Raw genomic sequence first — 15,499 nt, forward strand, 5'->3', positions numbered from 1 at the left:
TGTTTGTTACACAAAAACATAATCAACAGGAATCCTCCTTCCTTCCTTCCTTCCTTCCTTCCTTCCTTCCTTCCTTCCTTCCTTCCTTCCTTCCTTCCTTCCTTCCTTCCTTCCTTCCTTCCTTCCTTCCTTCCTTCCTTCCTTCCTCCATCCTCTTTCCTTCCTTCCTTCCTTCCTTCCTTCCTTCCTTCCTTCCTTCCTTCCTTCCTTCCTTCCTTCCTTCCTTCCTTCCTTCCTTCCTTCCTTCCTTCCTTCCTTCCTTCCTTCCTTCCTTCCTTCCTTCCTTCCTTCACGTATGTTGTGCGTGGATTTAACGCAGAACCATAAATCAGCTTTACACAAAAACGTCATAAACGGGATTTTATCGTTTTTACCGCGAGATGACAAATTCTTACTGTGGGTAAATTTTTTTCACGGTATATCGTGAACGGTAAAATATCGCCCATTCCTACTCCTTGGTGCCTAACACCAAGTTGAGGCGACTCGGGTGGCGTTTTCCAGTGGTACTATGTAACCTGACGGCCCGCTGTCTGATTGGCTTAGCTTCTCTGGCTTCACCAACATCACAAGAGCTGGATGATGCAGGCTCTATAACATATATATCTATGCTCTATGACATATATATCTATGCTCTATGACAAGGGATAGTGACGTCCGCCAAATGTTGCTCCACTGGCCACTAATGGCGCTTTTACACTACTACCTACTCAGCCCGACTCGACTCGCCTTCACTCGGTTTTGCGCTTCTCCACTAGGGGTCTAATGTGCCGAGTAGATACTTTTTCTGTAACTATTTTGCTGAGCTTCTAAGCTGCTGAGTCGGCTGTATCTGGACGGAATGAGGCAGACATGATTATTGCCGGAAGGTGCATTGTTACAGCATGTGATAGTTATTATAATTACTGCTATTATTGTTATTGCACGGTGATTGGTTTCTCTGAGACTCTATTAATTGTGAGAGTTCATCAGAGCAACAGCTTGGGGGAAGAAACTATCCTTGTGTCTGGAGGTTTTAGCGTACAGTGCTCTGTAGAGCCGTCCAGAGGGGGGGAGTTCAAACAGACTGTGTCCTGGGTGTGAGGGGTCTGCAGAGATGCTACCTGCCCGTTTTCTGGTCCTGGACAGGTACAGGTCCTGGATAGATGGGAACTTATTCTCAATTATCCTCTCTGCAGACCTAATTGTCCGTTGCAGTCTGTTCTGTCTAGTTTGGTGGCCGATTCGAACCAGACAGTGATGGAAGTGCAGAGAACAGACTGTATGATGGCAGAGTAGAATGTGATCAGCAGCTGCTGTGTCAGGTTAAACTTCCTGAGCTGACGCAGGAAGTACAACCTCTGCTGAGCTTCTTCCTGACAGTTAATGTGGGTGGTCCTCTTCAGGTCCCGGGAGATTGTGGATCCCAGGAACCTGAAAGAGTCTGTGGTGGAGACAGTGCTGTTGAAGGGGGGAGTGGCGGTGGGTTTTTGCTGAACTCCACTGTCATCTCCACAGTCTTGAGCGGGTTCAGCTCCAGGTGGTTCCGACTGCACCAGTGGACCAGCTGTTCCACCTCCCGTCTGTACGCGGACTCGTCCCCCTCCCGGATCAGGCCGATGACGGTGGTGTCGTCCGCGTACTTCAGGAGCTTCACAGACGAGTCCCCTGAGGTGCAGTCGTTGGTGTAGAGCAGTGTTTCTCAATCCTGGTCCTCGTGGGCCCCTGTCCTGCGTGTTTTAGATGTTTCCCTGCACCAACACACCTGATTCTAATTAAAGGTCCTCTTTACCTTGTCCCCAAGGTCTGCACAGCTCTGTTGATGACACAGGTACTTGTATCACGGTGTGTTGAAGCAGGGTAACATCTAAAACATACAGGACAGTGGGCCTTGAGGACCGAGGTTGGGAAACACTGGTGTAGAGGGAGAAGAGCAGTGGTGAGAGGACACACCCCTGGGGGGCGCCAGTGCTGATGGTCTGGGTGCTGGATGTGATGCTCCCCAGCCTCACCTGCTGCCTCCTGTCACTCAGGAAGCTGGTAATCCACTGACAGGTGGAGGCAGGAATGAGAGCTGGGTGAGCTTCTGGTGGAGGATTTCAGGAGCCATGGTGTTTGACTGACAGAACTTAATTTCAGCTGCTTGTGCATTCGCGTTCGCCTTCTTTCGGACACCATGTCTGACTTTTTCCTGCCCCTTTCTTCCCTTCACTCCTGAACAAGACACTTAAACTCCTCCATTTGATGTGGAACCTTCTCCCAACCCGGGGACGGCCTTCTCACCTTTGTTCTGACTGAGGACCGTGGTCTCAGATGTGGAGGTGCTGATTCTCATCCCTGCCACTTCACACCTGACTACAAACCGCTGCAGCGACAGCTGAAGGTCTTAACTATTAATAAGGGTTATTAACCTGAGCAGAAGCTTCTCTTTTGTAGGCAGCAGAGAAATACATCATTGTCTTTTAGATGAAGTTAAAGTGTGTGGGGGGGCTCAGTTGAAGATCGGGGTCTGTATCTTCACTCAGGGTTGCGAGATCACAAACGGCTGATCTGGCATGGAAGCCCAAGCGTTGTTTTGATATGGTCTCGTCTCCGGCAGCATCGCAGGTCCAGCAGAAAGAGTGACAGGGTGCAGCTGTGTTTATAACCTGGCTCACATCACGGATGCAGCAGGGGAAACCCGTTGGCTTTTGTCGCCTCAGGGCCAGTGGGACGTGGTAGTTGTGATTCAGAGTCGCACTGAGATGTGGACGTCAGCGTCTGCGAGGACGAGGAGCCGCTGGAACAGGCTCTAAGTTACCAAGCATGTACTTGGGCCTTCACGTTTTCATTGTCGGACCAATTCTGCACCTTCAGGGTCAATAATCATGTCTGCCTCACTCTGCTGCACCTCTCACTTTTTGTATTTTTTGTATAATGTTTTGTATAATTGTATATAGGTTATTTTATTCAGAGCTGAAATTCTTTTTTCTCTACCTCAAACTGCTGCACCTTAGATGTTTATTTGTATATATGTCAACAAAAACCACATTTATTTATTTGTTTATTTACTGCCTAAAGAGCGAAATTACCGGAGTCAAATTCCTTGTTGGACAATGTTCGAACCTGGCCAATAAAGATGATTCTGATTCTGAGGATTCTTTACAAAAAAAAAAAACAAAAAAAAAACACGACAACACTTCATCATTTATTTTAGAGTATAATACATGTGATGTTTCAAGACCAGAGCTTCAAAAATCTAAAGAATTTTAGTCGTCTCAATTAAAGGCAGAAATGTAGCCCAATCCTCCCAATTAGGACTGAACAGCTTGATATCTTATTTCGAATGTTACTTACATAAATGAATAATTCAAACAGTTGCTAATTCATATCCTGTAGTTACCTGTAGTCACTTCCAAAACAGATGTTTTCACATGCCCACATACTGTATTTATCTCAATGTTCCCTGTTTCTGTGAGGTTCTCAGAAATGAACTTAAGGCTTAAATATTAAAAAAAATATTAAGTAAGCAACAGCTCTGCCAGCTGGTATGACCAATCAGAAATGTGTCATAACTGCAGTGGACACAGAGGGAGTTTTGTGATCTCAAGGTCTCAGAAAGTTGCTCTGCTGGTGTACTTGACTAACCGTCTTTACCTGCTGTCCTCTGCTATTTCCTCTCAGTCACGCAGCCGATGTGATGGAGACGTCGGGCTGGAAGTCCATGGTGATCTCTCACCCGCACCTGGTGGCGGAGGCGTATCACTCGCTGGCCTCGGCGCAGTGCCCCTTCCTGGGCCCCCCGAGGAAGCGGCTGAAACAGTCCTAGCGGGGCACGGTGGCTGTCCTGTCCGAAACCCGCTGTGTTCCTCCTGCACCGGCAACCTCACTGCTCCTCCCTCCCCGAGACCTCCTTTTGCTCCCGTAGCATCGACAGATGCCCAAGACTGACAATGATGTTGCTAGATATGGCTGGGGGGGCTAGACGTACCGTAGAGGAGGTACCGCACATCTCTGTGAGTGGGGACCGGGTGAGCTCTGTAGATCTGAACCCGGATATTTATGGATTGAAAGCCCACAGCCTTGCGTACTCCATATCCTTCGCTTAAGATATTGGAAAGCTAGAACCTTATTCTGCAAGTCAGTCACATAAAGAACTTACCTTGAAGATGACAAGTCCTTATTTTGTGGTGTACAGTATTAATGCTCATACTGTGCTTGTAGTGAAAATGAAATTGTCCTGTACAATAAAGTGTTTTTCATACTGTCATACAGAATGAAAGGACATATTTTGCCCTGAAGAGTTATTTCAGGGGTGGTACCTGCGCTTCCTGCATGCCGGGAGGTTCAGGCAGTCATAAGTGCTGCCAAAAAAGCATCACATAATCTGTAATGGATTTGTCTTTTCCAAATAGTGTTTCACATATTGTCATCTAACACGACCGAAACGACGCAAACTTTATTTCAGAGTGGACGTACCGCCGGTGAACCGCGGCCACCGTTCATTTATCTTTTCCTCCAGATGCTTCATTCCTGGCAGAGGTGCACAAAGTAAAGCTGCCTTTTTCTTTTCTTTTCTTTCTTTTTGTCGACTGTCAGAAGGAAAACTGTCGTCTCATTTGTTCTTCAATAAATGCTATTGAAAGTCTCATTTGACAAAACTGAATTTCATTCTCATTGTCAGATGATCCACACTGTGCAGGATAAAAAAGGTAAAAATTTCAACCTAAAAAGGGGAATGAAAAGGTTCATTCAAGAAAATAATCTTCATCCAGCCACACCGGTCAAATGCAGACGCACACGGGCATCTATTTCTTTGTCCTCTTATGCAGATTGGACGCATGTAGCGGGTTCTGGCCCGGTCAGCCACGGCTTCTTTCAGCTCACTGGCAGACGGGAGGTTTCAGTTCTGGCTCCGTCCTGCTGGGATCCAGGTTCAGCCTGGTGTGTTTGACTCTTCCTACCTCAATCCTTCCAGATATCCTGGCTTCATCACAGCGCTCATAAAACACACACACACACACACACACACAAATGCTGGAGCACATGTTTACAGATAGATTTAGTATTGTGTTTTTTCATATATAATTGTCTAGGTCAGGGGTCGGCAACCCAAAATGTTGAAAGAGCCATACTGGACCAAAAGCACAAAAAACTAATATTTCTGGAGCCGCAAAAAATTAAAAGTCTTAGATGTATAAGCCTTAGAATGAAGGCAAATGGCGAAAGACGAAATGTCGAGAAAAAAGTCGAAATGCTGAGAAAAAAGTCAAAATTTCGAGAAAAAAGTCGAAATGTTGAGAAAAAAGTTAAAATTTCGAGAAAAAAAAATAAACATTTTGAGAAAAAGAAAAGGAAAAAGGAGGAAAAAACGAGAAAAAAAGGAAAATAAGAAGACAAAAAGAAAAAAAGGAAGAAAAAAAGGAAAAAAAAAAAGGTCAAACATTTTTGAAAAAGCTCCAGGGAGCCACTAGGGCGGCGCTAAAGAACCGCATGCGGCTCTGGAGCCGCGGGTCGCCGACTCCTGGTCTAGGTGCCTCTTTTATACCTTTAATAGCAGACATTCATGCCGATGACTCTTTTAAAGCTTTTTTTTATGGCACTACTGGCCTTCGTTTGACGACAAAGTGATCACCACCGTTCTTTTGATACATTTCTCGACTAGGACTCCCTGGAAGAAGAGATCTTGTATCGTAATGGGACATTTCCTGGGACAAATTTGGAAATCCCCAAATTAGTTTAAAAAAAACAACTATATTTTAACTGTGGAACTCGTCTTCTACAAGGGCGATGAGCTCCTTGTTGTGTTGTCCTGGCAGCGCTGCACAACACAAGGAATAAGGGATGCAGTTGAAGGGCAGAAAAGCAGAACGGGACTTGATTGGTTGGAAATTTTGTCACAAGGATCCAAGTGTCTGTGTGTGTCAGACGGACCGTGTGGGAGCACAGAAGGTACATATTTTCAGAGTCTGTATTCATGTCACCGCACAGCTTTTTTGGGGAATGTCCCTGAGAAAGTGGGAGGCTTTGTCGTCGGGAGTCATGCTTTTCTGTATGACCTTCCCCGCGTGAGATGAAGTTCCAAGCGTCTGGATCGTTTTTTGGTCCTTTGATAGTCGGCTCAGTTAACAGCCAACCTTCTGCGCGTTTGTAAAGATGTGTGTGTGTGTGTGTGTGTGTGTGTGTGTGTGTGTGTGTGTGTGTGTGTTTGCGTGTCTCCACTGGCCGTGGATGAGACATATCGGGGGGGGGAGATGGATTGATTCATGTGGAGAGGCGTACTAAGTTGTTATGCATGCTGTATGAGTCTGTCGCTCGCTCCCACCCTCCCTCCTCCTCCTCCTCGCCTCCCTGTCATTCACTCATCCTTTTATGGGAGAAAGGAGAACAAGGCGTGGCAGGTCAATGTTGTGACAAGCTCTGCATCCGTGTCAGCCTGCCGTCACTAAAGAGGAGGACGGGCCACGTGCAGTTGGACGCCGACTGGTCCGGAAGGACGGGAGTGAGACCGGAGGGATGTGGAGAGTGCTGAGTCGAGGGTCACACACTCCTGGACTTTTAACATCAGGGAAATAAGATTTGCAGCTCAACTGTTTGTAATGTCAGCGCCACTCATTACCACCTGATGAATTTGTATGAGCAAACATGAATATTTGAATATTTATTTGATATCCTGAGGATATAAACACAACGCAGCTGGATCAATCCCTTTTTCAGAAGAGTCGGATACTTTCAGTCTGTTGCTTGACTTCTGGTATTTTTGGAGTAGAAATCACCAAAAAAATCAAATAAAATAACTGATGAACTGGAGCATTTTTATGATATCTATGTATATATTTAACAGGACGCTTCCAATTTGACATGAATTTATCTTAAAAAGCCTTTAAAAAGGTGAAAGTGCACATATTACATCAGTTCATGACCGGTTTAGGAGATAAAAGATGTAGATGTACAGTAAATAATGCTTTAATCCATCTTCAATACATTAACATGTCTTGGGTGAGTAAAAAGAAACTAAAATAAATGAAATATATAAAAAAAAGGTTTTAATTATATTGTATTATTTCATGTATCAGGCATTTAGGAGTTAATAACTCTTAGCAACCACTCAATTGTGCGTTTTTATATTAATATCTGAGGTTAACTTTGATGATTCACATCTTAAACATGTCTTTTAACATAGTTTTGATGTAAAACCTCGATTATAACAGCTTAGATGTCTCCTAATTATGTGCACCTCCACATGTGGTAATGTCGGCCTATATTTTTTCCAAGGGATTAAAACTGTTTGCAGTTTCTGTACTAAATTAATAAGGAGGCACATGGTGCTGAGAATAAGCCTGTTATTGACGCACCAGTGAGTTTTGAGTCTTGAACAGCCAATAATGTACCAAAACGCATCCTAAATGCATCCTGACACAACAGCCATCATTGATATCAGGACTAGATCTGCTCACTGTGAGAACAGAATGCCTGGAACGTAATTTGTTATTGTATACCATAAAAAATAGGACAACAAACAAAACATTTGGGGCATCTTACTTGATCCATTAGTTCAATGAGCGTCACTCTACTGAGCATGCCCAGTGTTGAGAAGCTAACAAAAGCAAAAAGGCTAAAAATAAAGGTAGCAGAGTCTGCAGCCTCTGCTTGCTGTCACTGGTGTCACCATTGAAGAGGAAAGAAACAAAAAAAAGCCATCTGCCATTTTCTGGAGCTGAGGATAGACATTTTATAAATTGGATACCAAATACACAACACCAAGCAGAGGTATTTTTAATCTCGTTTAATGCTGCACAAGTGGCCAGCTGAAAGCAAGTCCCAGTGCAGCAGTTAGTTTTACAACAAACACCTGAACCTCTCACGTGAGCTTCGTGTGCACGCTGACTCTCACTGCTCAGGTTTTTCTTGTTCTTTTGGTGCAGATGCACTAGCTTTTTCCTTCACAAATGGTAAAAAATACAGCACTTTGTTCTGAGCTTAAGATAAACTGTTCAGCTCGTTGATGTGTTAATAAGGATTTATGGTCTCATACACAAAGGAGGACGGTTGTATTTTAATTCAAGTCAATACATCTATCAAATAACCAGATTTTTTTTCTCTCTTTCTACAGTTAAATGATCCGTTGATTTAAAAAGAAACAGCTAACACATTTCTGTGTGGAGTTGATTATAGGTCTCAGGGATCCGAATCAGCTAAGAAAAGTATAATCCCCCAGGTTTCAGTTTCATAAGTGTAATCATGTGACTAATTCTCTGCCAGGAAAAAGAGCATCGGATGATGTGATTTCATGATTCTTTTTCAAATTGTGCTTCGTTAAAATGGGATTTTCAGATATTGATGAAATAATTAAGTTACATTTTACAAACTGAACTTAATAATGTAGTTGAATTAGTCATCGTATGGAGCTCTGGGAGCAGTTCTGCCTAATGTGACGTGTTATAACCGCCGTAACCTCTGTGATATTTGACCATCTATCCCTCATGATATCCCAAGTAATCCACTCAGATAGTATCATCTGTGACAGGCGGAGAGAGCTCAGGCCTTGGGGCAGAGAAATGGAAGGATGAAGTGACAGGGGTAATGGATGGATAGAGGGATGAAGAGTGATTGGGTGTCATACAGGTGGGATAAGGCCAGACAGATAGTGAATGAAGGTGCGATGGAGGATGGATGGCCAGAGCACCCCAGACATTGCGAGTGTTGAGAGATTTGTCTTCTTTGCACACCATTTGTCTTGTTTTTCCCTCTCCAGCATGTCTTCACAAGTTAAATCTCATAAAGCTATTTACTCTGACAATGCAGAGGCAGCCGCTGTACCTCTGCCACGACGCTGATGCTACACTGGAATTTCAGAAGTTGCCATTTTTTGGGAGCGTCCTCCATTCTGAGAGGATTTTTTTTCTTCGGGATTAGAACACGGGAACCGACAAACAGATTCCAGTTTGCGGCGAACTGCCTGCTAATAACTCTGGATGTAGAAATTAGAGCAGGAAAAAACAAACACGGGAGTCGAGTCGCACCCACACGGACACAATTACACACACGCGTGTATTCACAGTATACACGAGTCTCTAATTGCTTTGTGCGCTCCAATCCGTTGAGTGAATGTGCCAGTGTAATATTGCAGTGCTGTGGGTGTTTGCCCAGCTCATAACCGCAGACCGGTGTGGCAGACACAAGCTCATATATTAAGATAACCTCGAATCAGAATAGAATTGCATTTCCCCTGCGGTTAAGATGACTTCTGTGGCTGTAAACTGATAGTGGATGAGATCTGGCTTTAATGAAGCAAGACTTATTGTGAGCCATGTAGCAGAAGAAGATGCACAGGTGTGAGTGGTTCATTATTGGGAAGGCGCTTCTAAAATGTGAATGCGACTGCACGTGCCCATTTCTTTTTCTTTTCTTAGCTTACAAAGGAGCGCTGCTATCCGGGCCTGCAGGTCGGCTGTCGTTTTATTTGTTTTTGATTTCAGATTGAGAGTCTGAGGGCTGCAACTGATTTCACACGAGCACGTCAAGTCTTTGTGCGTGCATGCACAGGTTATAAGAGTGTCCTCCTCGTTTGTTTGCCAGAGCGTTCCCTGCTGTCCTGGCTGTAATGAGACCCGTGGAGTTCAGTGTGGATGGAGTTGAACTCATCAGGACGCCGCTCATCAACAGAGAGGAAGGTAGCGGGCACGTTGGATGGTTTAAAAAAGGCTCACGACCACTAGATGCACAGCTCTTGGGTTAATAAGTGACCAAATAGTTTCCCTGCCTTTTGTCAAAACCTGATTCTTGATGTTCAAAGCTCCCCCTCATTACTGGGATGTATTTGTGATCAGTGTTTTTGAAGCATTTCAAACCGGACTTCTGAAGGGGGAGCTGAAAAAAATCTCCCTGGTAATTGGCATTGCGTCATTCTTGATCAAAATATGCTCCTCTAATTCTACCTGGTGCACTTTAACGGCGACTCGAATTCCAGCCGGGATTATTAGCTCAGGTAGCAGGAGAAATATTTTACAACCCATGTCCCTGCGGAGCATTAATCTGACAGCACAGAGCCGAGGATATACAAATGTACATGCACGGCAGTGGCGTAGCCAGAAAAGAGACTTTGCACGAGCAAAGACTGGGTGTGCCAAATTTATTTTCAACAAAACTGCATGTTACACCTCCAAAACATTCAAAAGTATGTATATCCAACATTATTAACAGTACAAAACATATCCACATATCCATGTTTGAGAGTACATATGACATGCTCTCAAATAAAATAAATAATATACAGTATAATGAGTATAATAATATATATAATATAATAATAAGTAATAAAATAACCACACTTTATGCGTGTCCTAAAAAAACATTATTATTATTTCATTCAAGAAACAGAGTGTGAGCAAAATCAAAAGGCACACATGACTTCCTTCCTCAGAAAACATTTTGGTATGTCGCAGTAGAAAACAGCAAGATAAGCAATATACTGAGTACAGAGAACTAATGGAGCACTGTGTTGATAAGAATTACAACTATTCAAAGTTACAAAAACATATAATTTCCTTTTGGGATAAATAAACCATTACTGAATTGAACTGAACGGGAACAGGTGAGTTTTAGGAGTGAGGTCTTATTCACTGACCATAATTATGTAATTTGTTTACGACAACCACAAACTCCAGTTGTTATTTGGTTCCCATTAGAAGGTCACGTATTTTGTAATTCATAAGTTATATTGTGCTTTGCACGGTGCAGCGGAAAGAGAGATGATTGAAAAATAAATGGAGGCCTGAGTAGAGTTTTAATGTCTCAGAGGAACCATTCGGTTTTAACTCATTAAAATGAAGAGGGAAAAAAATGGTCCATGGTCATGTCGGCAGGTCTCTGAGGTTGTACGTGGCCAGAGAGGTGCTTTAGCATCCCTACAATTATTATACTTGTATACAAGCAAGATTTTAGGTATAATGAGTTTATCATGTTCACCGTCTGTCATAAATGTGTGGTTAATGGCTGGAAACATTAAGCAAATACTGTATCTTGGTTGTGATAACCGTTACAGTTAAGAAATAAATATCTATACAGGGTTTTGAAGCAGTCATTTGCATCAATTAAACTTTATTAATCCGCTGAGGGAAATTTGATTGAGTATAGTCAAATTTTCTTCATGAAACACACCTGTAATTTAGTTGTTTGTGACCAGTCTGCTGATGCTGAAGAATCTTTATCCTGCACTTGAAGCGACGGCAACTTTCAGTTATGATGTCAGTCAACAGCAGGGATGCTTACACCATAAAGGACAGAAGAAGAGTGAATAACAACATTGCAGGCTGTTTTTTTTTTTTGGTGGTAAAGATGTTTTCCCTCTCCCCCTGACTGATATTGAGAAAAGCTTGATTTTATCAAGAGGATCCAGACTTTTCATCTCATTTATTCAAGTCCATCTGTGATGGATGATGATGGTATTTTAAAACTTGCCAGGGTTTCTTTTTCTCTTCTTTTAATCTTTCTTTTGCCTTTTAAAATAGTTTCCACATGCAACTCAAAGCTGGTTTGGATGTGGAAATTTTGATGGAGGCATTTTTAACATGCTATGATGTGTAACCATAACAACAGGAGAGATGCCTGGAATAAGACCTCAAATCCAGACAAGCTGAAGAAGAGACAATGAGCATGTAAGGGGAGACCAAGGAGGACACTGTCTTTCCTTAAGTCATCACGGGGGAACTTTGGGATTAATCTTTGAGGATACAGTGGGAACATTGGGAATGCAGTGTGTTTCACAGAGAAACGGCTGCAGGCTGGACTACAAAACCCCATTACACAGACTTCAGACAGCACAGACAGAAAGAACACAAATATCAAAGTGGAGGGATTGCAGGGCTTGATCCTGGACGTGTTACAGTGAAGATCTATGCTCCAGATCTTTTAGTGTCGGCTGTAACCCTCCATCCATGTTTGTCCACGTTCACAGTTCACCTGTAAGACCTCAGCTGTGGTTCCTGCGCTGCGTGTGATGTCAAAGCTGAAGCAAGCGAAAACAAAACCCCCCGATGCATTCACGGAGGGTTCATTCACTCATTCATACCTACATCTGAGGCCACGGGGATCGGTTGGAGCAAAAAACACATAATTAAGAGACAAAATAAGCCATTAAATGTAAAATACTATACCTAATAACCTCGAGATAGCGAGTAAAAGAAATAATAAAAAAAAAAAAAAAAAGTTGTAGACAGTAAATAAGTGAAAATAAAAAGGTAATTGAAAGGTTAAAAAGGCAGTTTGCAGCTATGTAAGGATATGTTAAGTATAGGAAAGACTCACTGAAGGGAATCACTGGAGAAAGAGAACCAGGGTGGTCTTATGAGGTCCATTTGTTACCTGCGCGTGAGTAAATGAGAGCGTTCTCTTAGCCTCGTTAAGCATGAAGCACTGCCTTGCCCATCGGCACACGGCTGATTAAAATGTACCTTCCAGAGTTTGGGGAAGCAGGTAGCTGAGCCTGCATTCCTGCACGCTCAAAGCAAATGGGCAGAAGGTCGCGGCTCGATGACCCCGCAGCCCCTCCTGATTATATTTAGGCTTTTCCCTCGCATGATGAACAGAGGAGAGGAGATCTTTATTTATGCTCATGATTATATAACAGAAACATACAAATTGATCTTCCTCTTCCTGCAGCAGCCAAACAGATTTAGTTTGATTTTATTCGACAAATGTAAACACGTTTCTTTTAAAAATGAACATTATACAAGGATATGATTAAAAAAATGTGTTTTCAGTCCTTTAGCACTGATTTCTCAGAAACACCAAAAGTTTTCCACACTATTCTCTGAGAGTCGTTTGCTCCACATGCTGTTAGCATGCTCCTTTTAGCCTCATGCTAAAAGGAGCATGAGGCTCCTTTTAAGAAATGAGACTCATTAGCGCCACCCTTCGCCACGACGGCCGTCGGGGGTACTGCAGCCAACAGCGAAGCCGGCACGGGAGAACGGGGAGAACGCGCATGCAGCGTCATGTGACATCACATCCGCAGGACAGCGCGGGAAATTCCGGTCACAATTGCAGCACATTTTGCAGCACACAGCCTGTTCAAGGCAAAGGAGAGATACACTAGAGGGCTCATTCTTTTTGGTTTGGAACGCTTCATCTGACATTATTACTAGAAAACTTAAAACGTATACGAATTTTTTTCATAAATCCTGCCTCATGCTCCTTTAAAGAAGAGTTTGATATCATTTAATTAATATTTAAAGTCGACAAACATTTAAGTATCAACATTTAGTGGTGAAGTTAGTGACATTAGTGAGGCGCGGTCTCATCTTATGGTGCGGTTGGAGTTTAATAAGGAAGTATCCCAGACTCCTGTGTCTCATGACTGACTGATTGATTACGTGATTGATCAAATGCATTAAAGGTGTGATATGAAAGGGACTTTGACAAAAACACCAGGAGTCGTCTATCCTGCAATTACCCTCACCTCGTCTAGGTTGTAATGTTTCGAGCTCATTATTTGGCTTCTCTGGCTCCTGCTCTCATCAATCCCAGCTCCTTCCACAGATTGTCTGCTGCAAACATGCCGTGTTTGCCAAAAATCTGCCATATTTGAAGGTGCTGCTGCATTGTAATATGCCAAGCATCACTGCTGTGAACAGATGTGGCTGTAATTGCTTCCATCACATATGAGACAAATTAACTGCATTGAAATCATAACTGAAAATTGTCTACTATAATCCATGTTTGCAGAATTCACCAGGAGGGTTGCATACGCTTACGTAGGGGGAAAGTTGAATAATCAGCAACGTGAGCGAGGACTCGGGTCTCTGGACTGAAATCCGCGCAGCAGCAACCTGGGTCTCCACACGTTCGTGCAGATGATGTTTCCCCTGCCAAGAACAAAATTCACAACGAAGCAACCTTGCAACTTTTGAGATGAATTGGTAGTGGCTTCCAAAAAACCCACACCATCAGTCACTTATAGCAGACCTGATAAAGTCAGCTCACGCTGAGTAAAGAGTATCTGCTTCCAGAAGGAAGTAAAGCTGGGAGGCAGCAGACATACACTTTTAATCTCCTCCTGTTTCATCTATTCTCCTCATCTCCTGTCTGCCTGAGCGGCTCCGCTGCATTAAACTCTTGGAAAGTACCACCATATACTCTGTAACTACTCATTTTATGGAAAGCCTTTCTGTTATTTGACAGAATTAATGACTTTACAGGTACATGTGCGCTTGTGTTTGAGAAAGGGAGCTCTTTAACTCCGGGTTTCTTTGTAAATTTACACTTGTAGTAGTCGGACTGCAACACGCTGCGGGCGTGTGTTGGCACACCTGCCGACAAGAAATTCTGGCACCAGGTATCCATGCTGGCAGGAAGAGCTTGCTGATAGCTGGCGAGAAGAAGTTCTTTTCATATCCGCAGCCCAAACAGCTTTGTTCTTACTTGTTTTAATAGATTTTTGCACTTTGAGTGCCCCTTTGCCAGCCTTGTTTACTCCTGCGTCAACGGATGATTGTCTTCATTTCTCTTGAACACACTTTGACAGCCGGAGAGACCAGGATGAATTTGTTTTATTCAAGTAGGTGGTTGCAGCCATAACAGGAGATGGAAGTTGCGTCCTCAGACTCCACCGTTAGAAATAATTTAGGCTCTGCTTCTAATGTGTCTAATACACACTTGACAAAATGATCCCATAAATGCAAATGAGCATCTTTTTGGTAAATATTTAAATGCACAATCAAATAGGAGGAATCGAATAATGCAAATGTTTTACAAGCGGTCATAAATGTCCGTTATGAATTTCATTCATAACTGGGTAAATGAATTGTGGCCAAACTTGGAAGAATAGTGGATTAAGATTAGAGATTTATCTGGGAGGAGTTTCACACAGCCTGGAGCTGCAGCGCTAAACAAGTCAGTATTTTGGAGTTGATGCGGCTGCAGTTTTTCCCAGACCTGGATGATGCCCAGCCGGATGACTGAGAAAAGGAAACTAATGTTCGAACAAATGCCTGACTTGACCAACACAACATTATGGATGTGGCTTTTTAGAAACTGATTTAATTTCACCGTCATGTGTCTATAAAACTATTTGAGACGAGCTACATGGAATTGCATTTTAGCTCATCGTGTCTTTATAAAGCGGTATCTGCACATGAGTATGCAAAAAATCGAGAAAGCACTTTTTAGGGAGTATCCTGATCTACGTTGGGAGTCAAAGTGGTATTGAACCGTATGGTTTTAGTTGACTTTGGTTGTATTCATAGTGGAATTACGTTGCCGCTGGATACATTTATGTAGAAAATAATTAAAGGAGCATGAGGCAGGATTGAGGCAGGATTTATGAAAAAAAATTCGTATACATTTTAAGTTTTCTAGTAATAATGTCAGAGGAAGCGTTTCAAACCAAAAAGAATGAGCCCTCTAGTGTAGCTCTCCGTTGCCTTGAACAGGCTGTGTGATGCAAAATGTGCTGCAATTCCGGGCCGGAATTTCCCGCGCTGGGCTGCGGATGTGACGTCACATGGCGCTGCATGCACGTTCTCCCCGTTCTCCCGTGCCGGCT

The 15,499-nt window shown here is 43.1% G+C and overlaps 2 protein-coding genes across 5 annotated transcripts in view; one reads left to right on the top strand and one right to left on the bottom strand.

Annotated features, from left to right (window-relative positions):
- Positions 1–4,544, top strand: part of spop (speckle type BTB/POZ protein) — a 107,841-nt gene extending 103,297 nt beyond the window's left edge. For all 4 annotated transcript variants that reach the window (XM_061712539.1, XM_061712541.1, XM_061712540.1 and 1 more), the window contains one exon: positions 3,640–4,544. In XM_061712539.1, the coding sequence (XP_061568523.1) occupies positions 3,640–3,784 (145 nt within the window). In that variant the 3' untranslated portion in view covers positions 3,785–4,544. The remainder of the gene's footprint in view (positions 1–3,639) is intronic.
- The window catches only part of asb16 (ankyrin repeat and SOCS box containing 16), a 333,586-nt gene that overhangs the window by 16,861 nt on the left and 301,226 nt on the right, over positions 1–15,499 (bottom strand). The gene's annotated exons all lie outside the window — the stretch shown is intronic.

This window comes from Cololabis saira, chromosome 21 (genome assembly GCF_033807715.1).
Source record: "Cololabis saira isolate AMF1-May2022 chromosome 21, fColSai1.1, whole genome shotgun sequence".
In the NCBI taxonomy this organism is placed as follows: domain Eukaryota; kingdom Metazoa; phylum Chordata; class Actinopteri; order Beloniformes; family Belonidae; genus Cololabis; species Cololabis saira.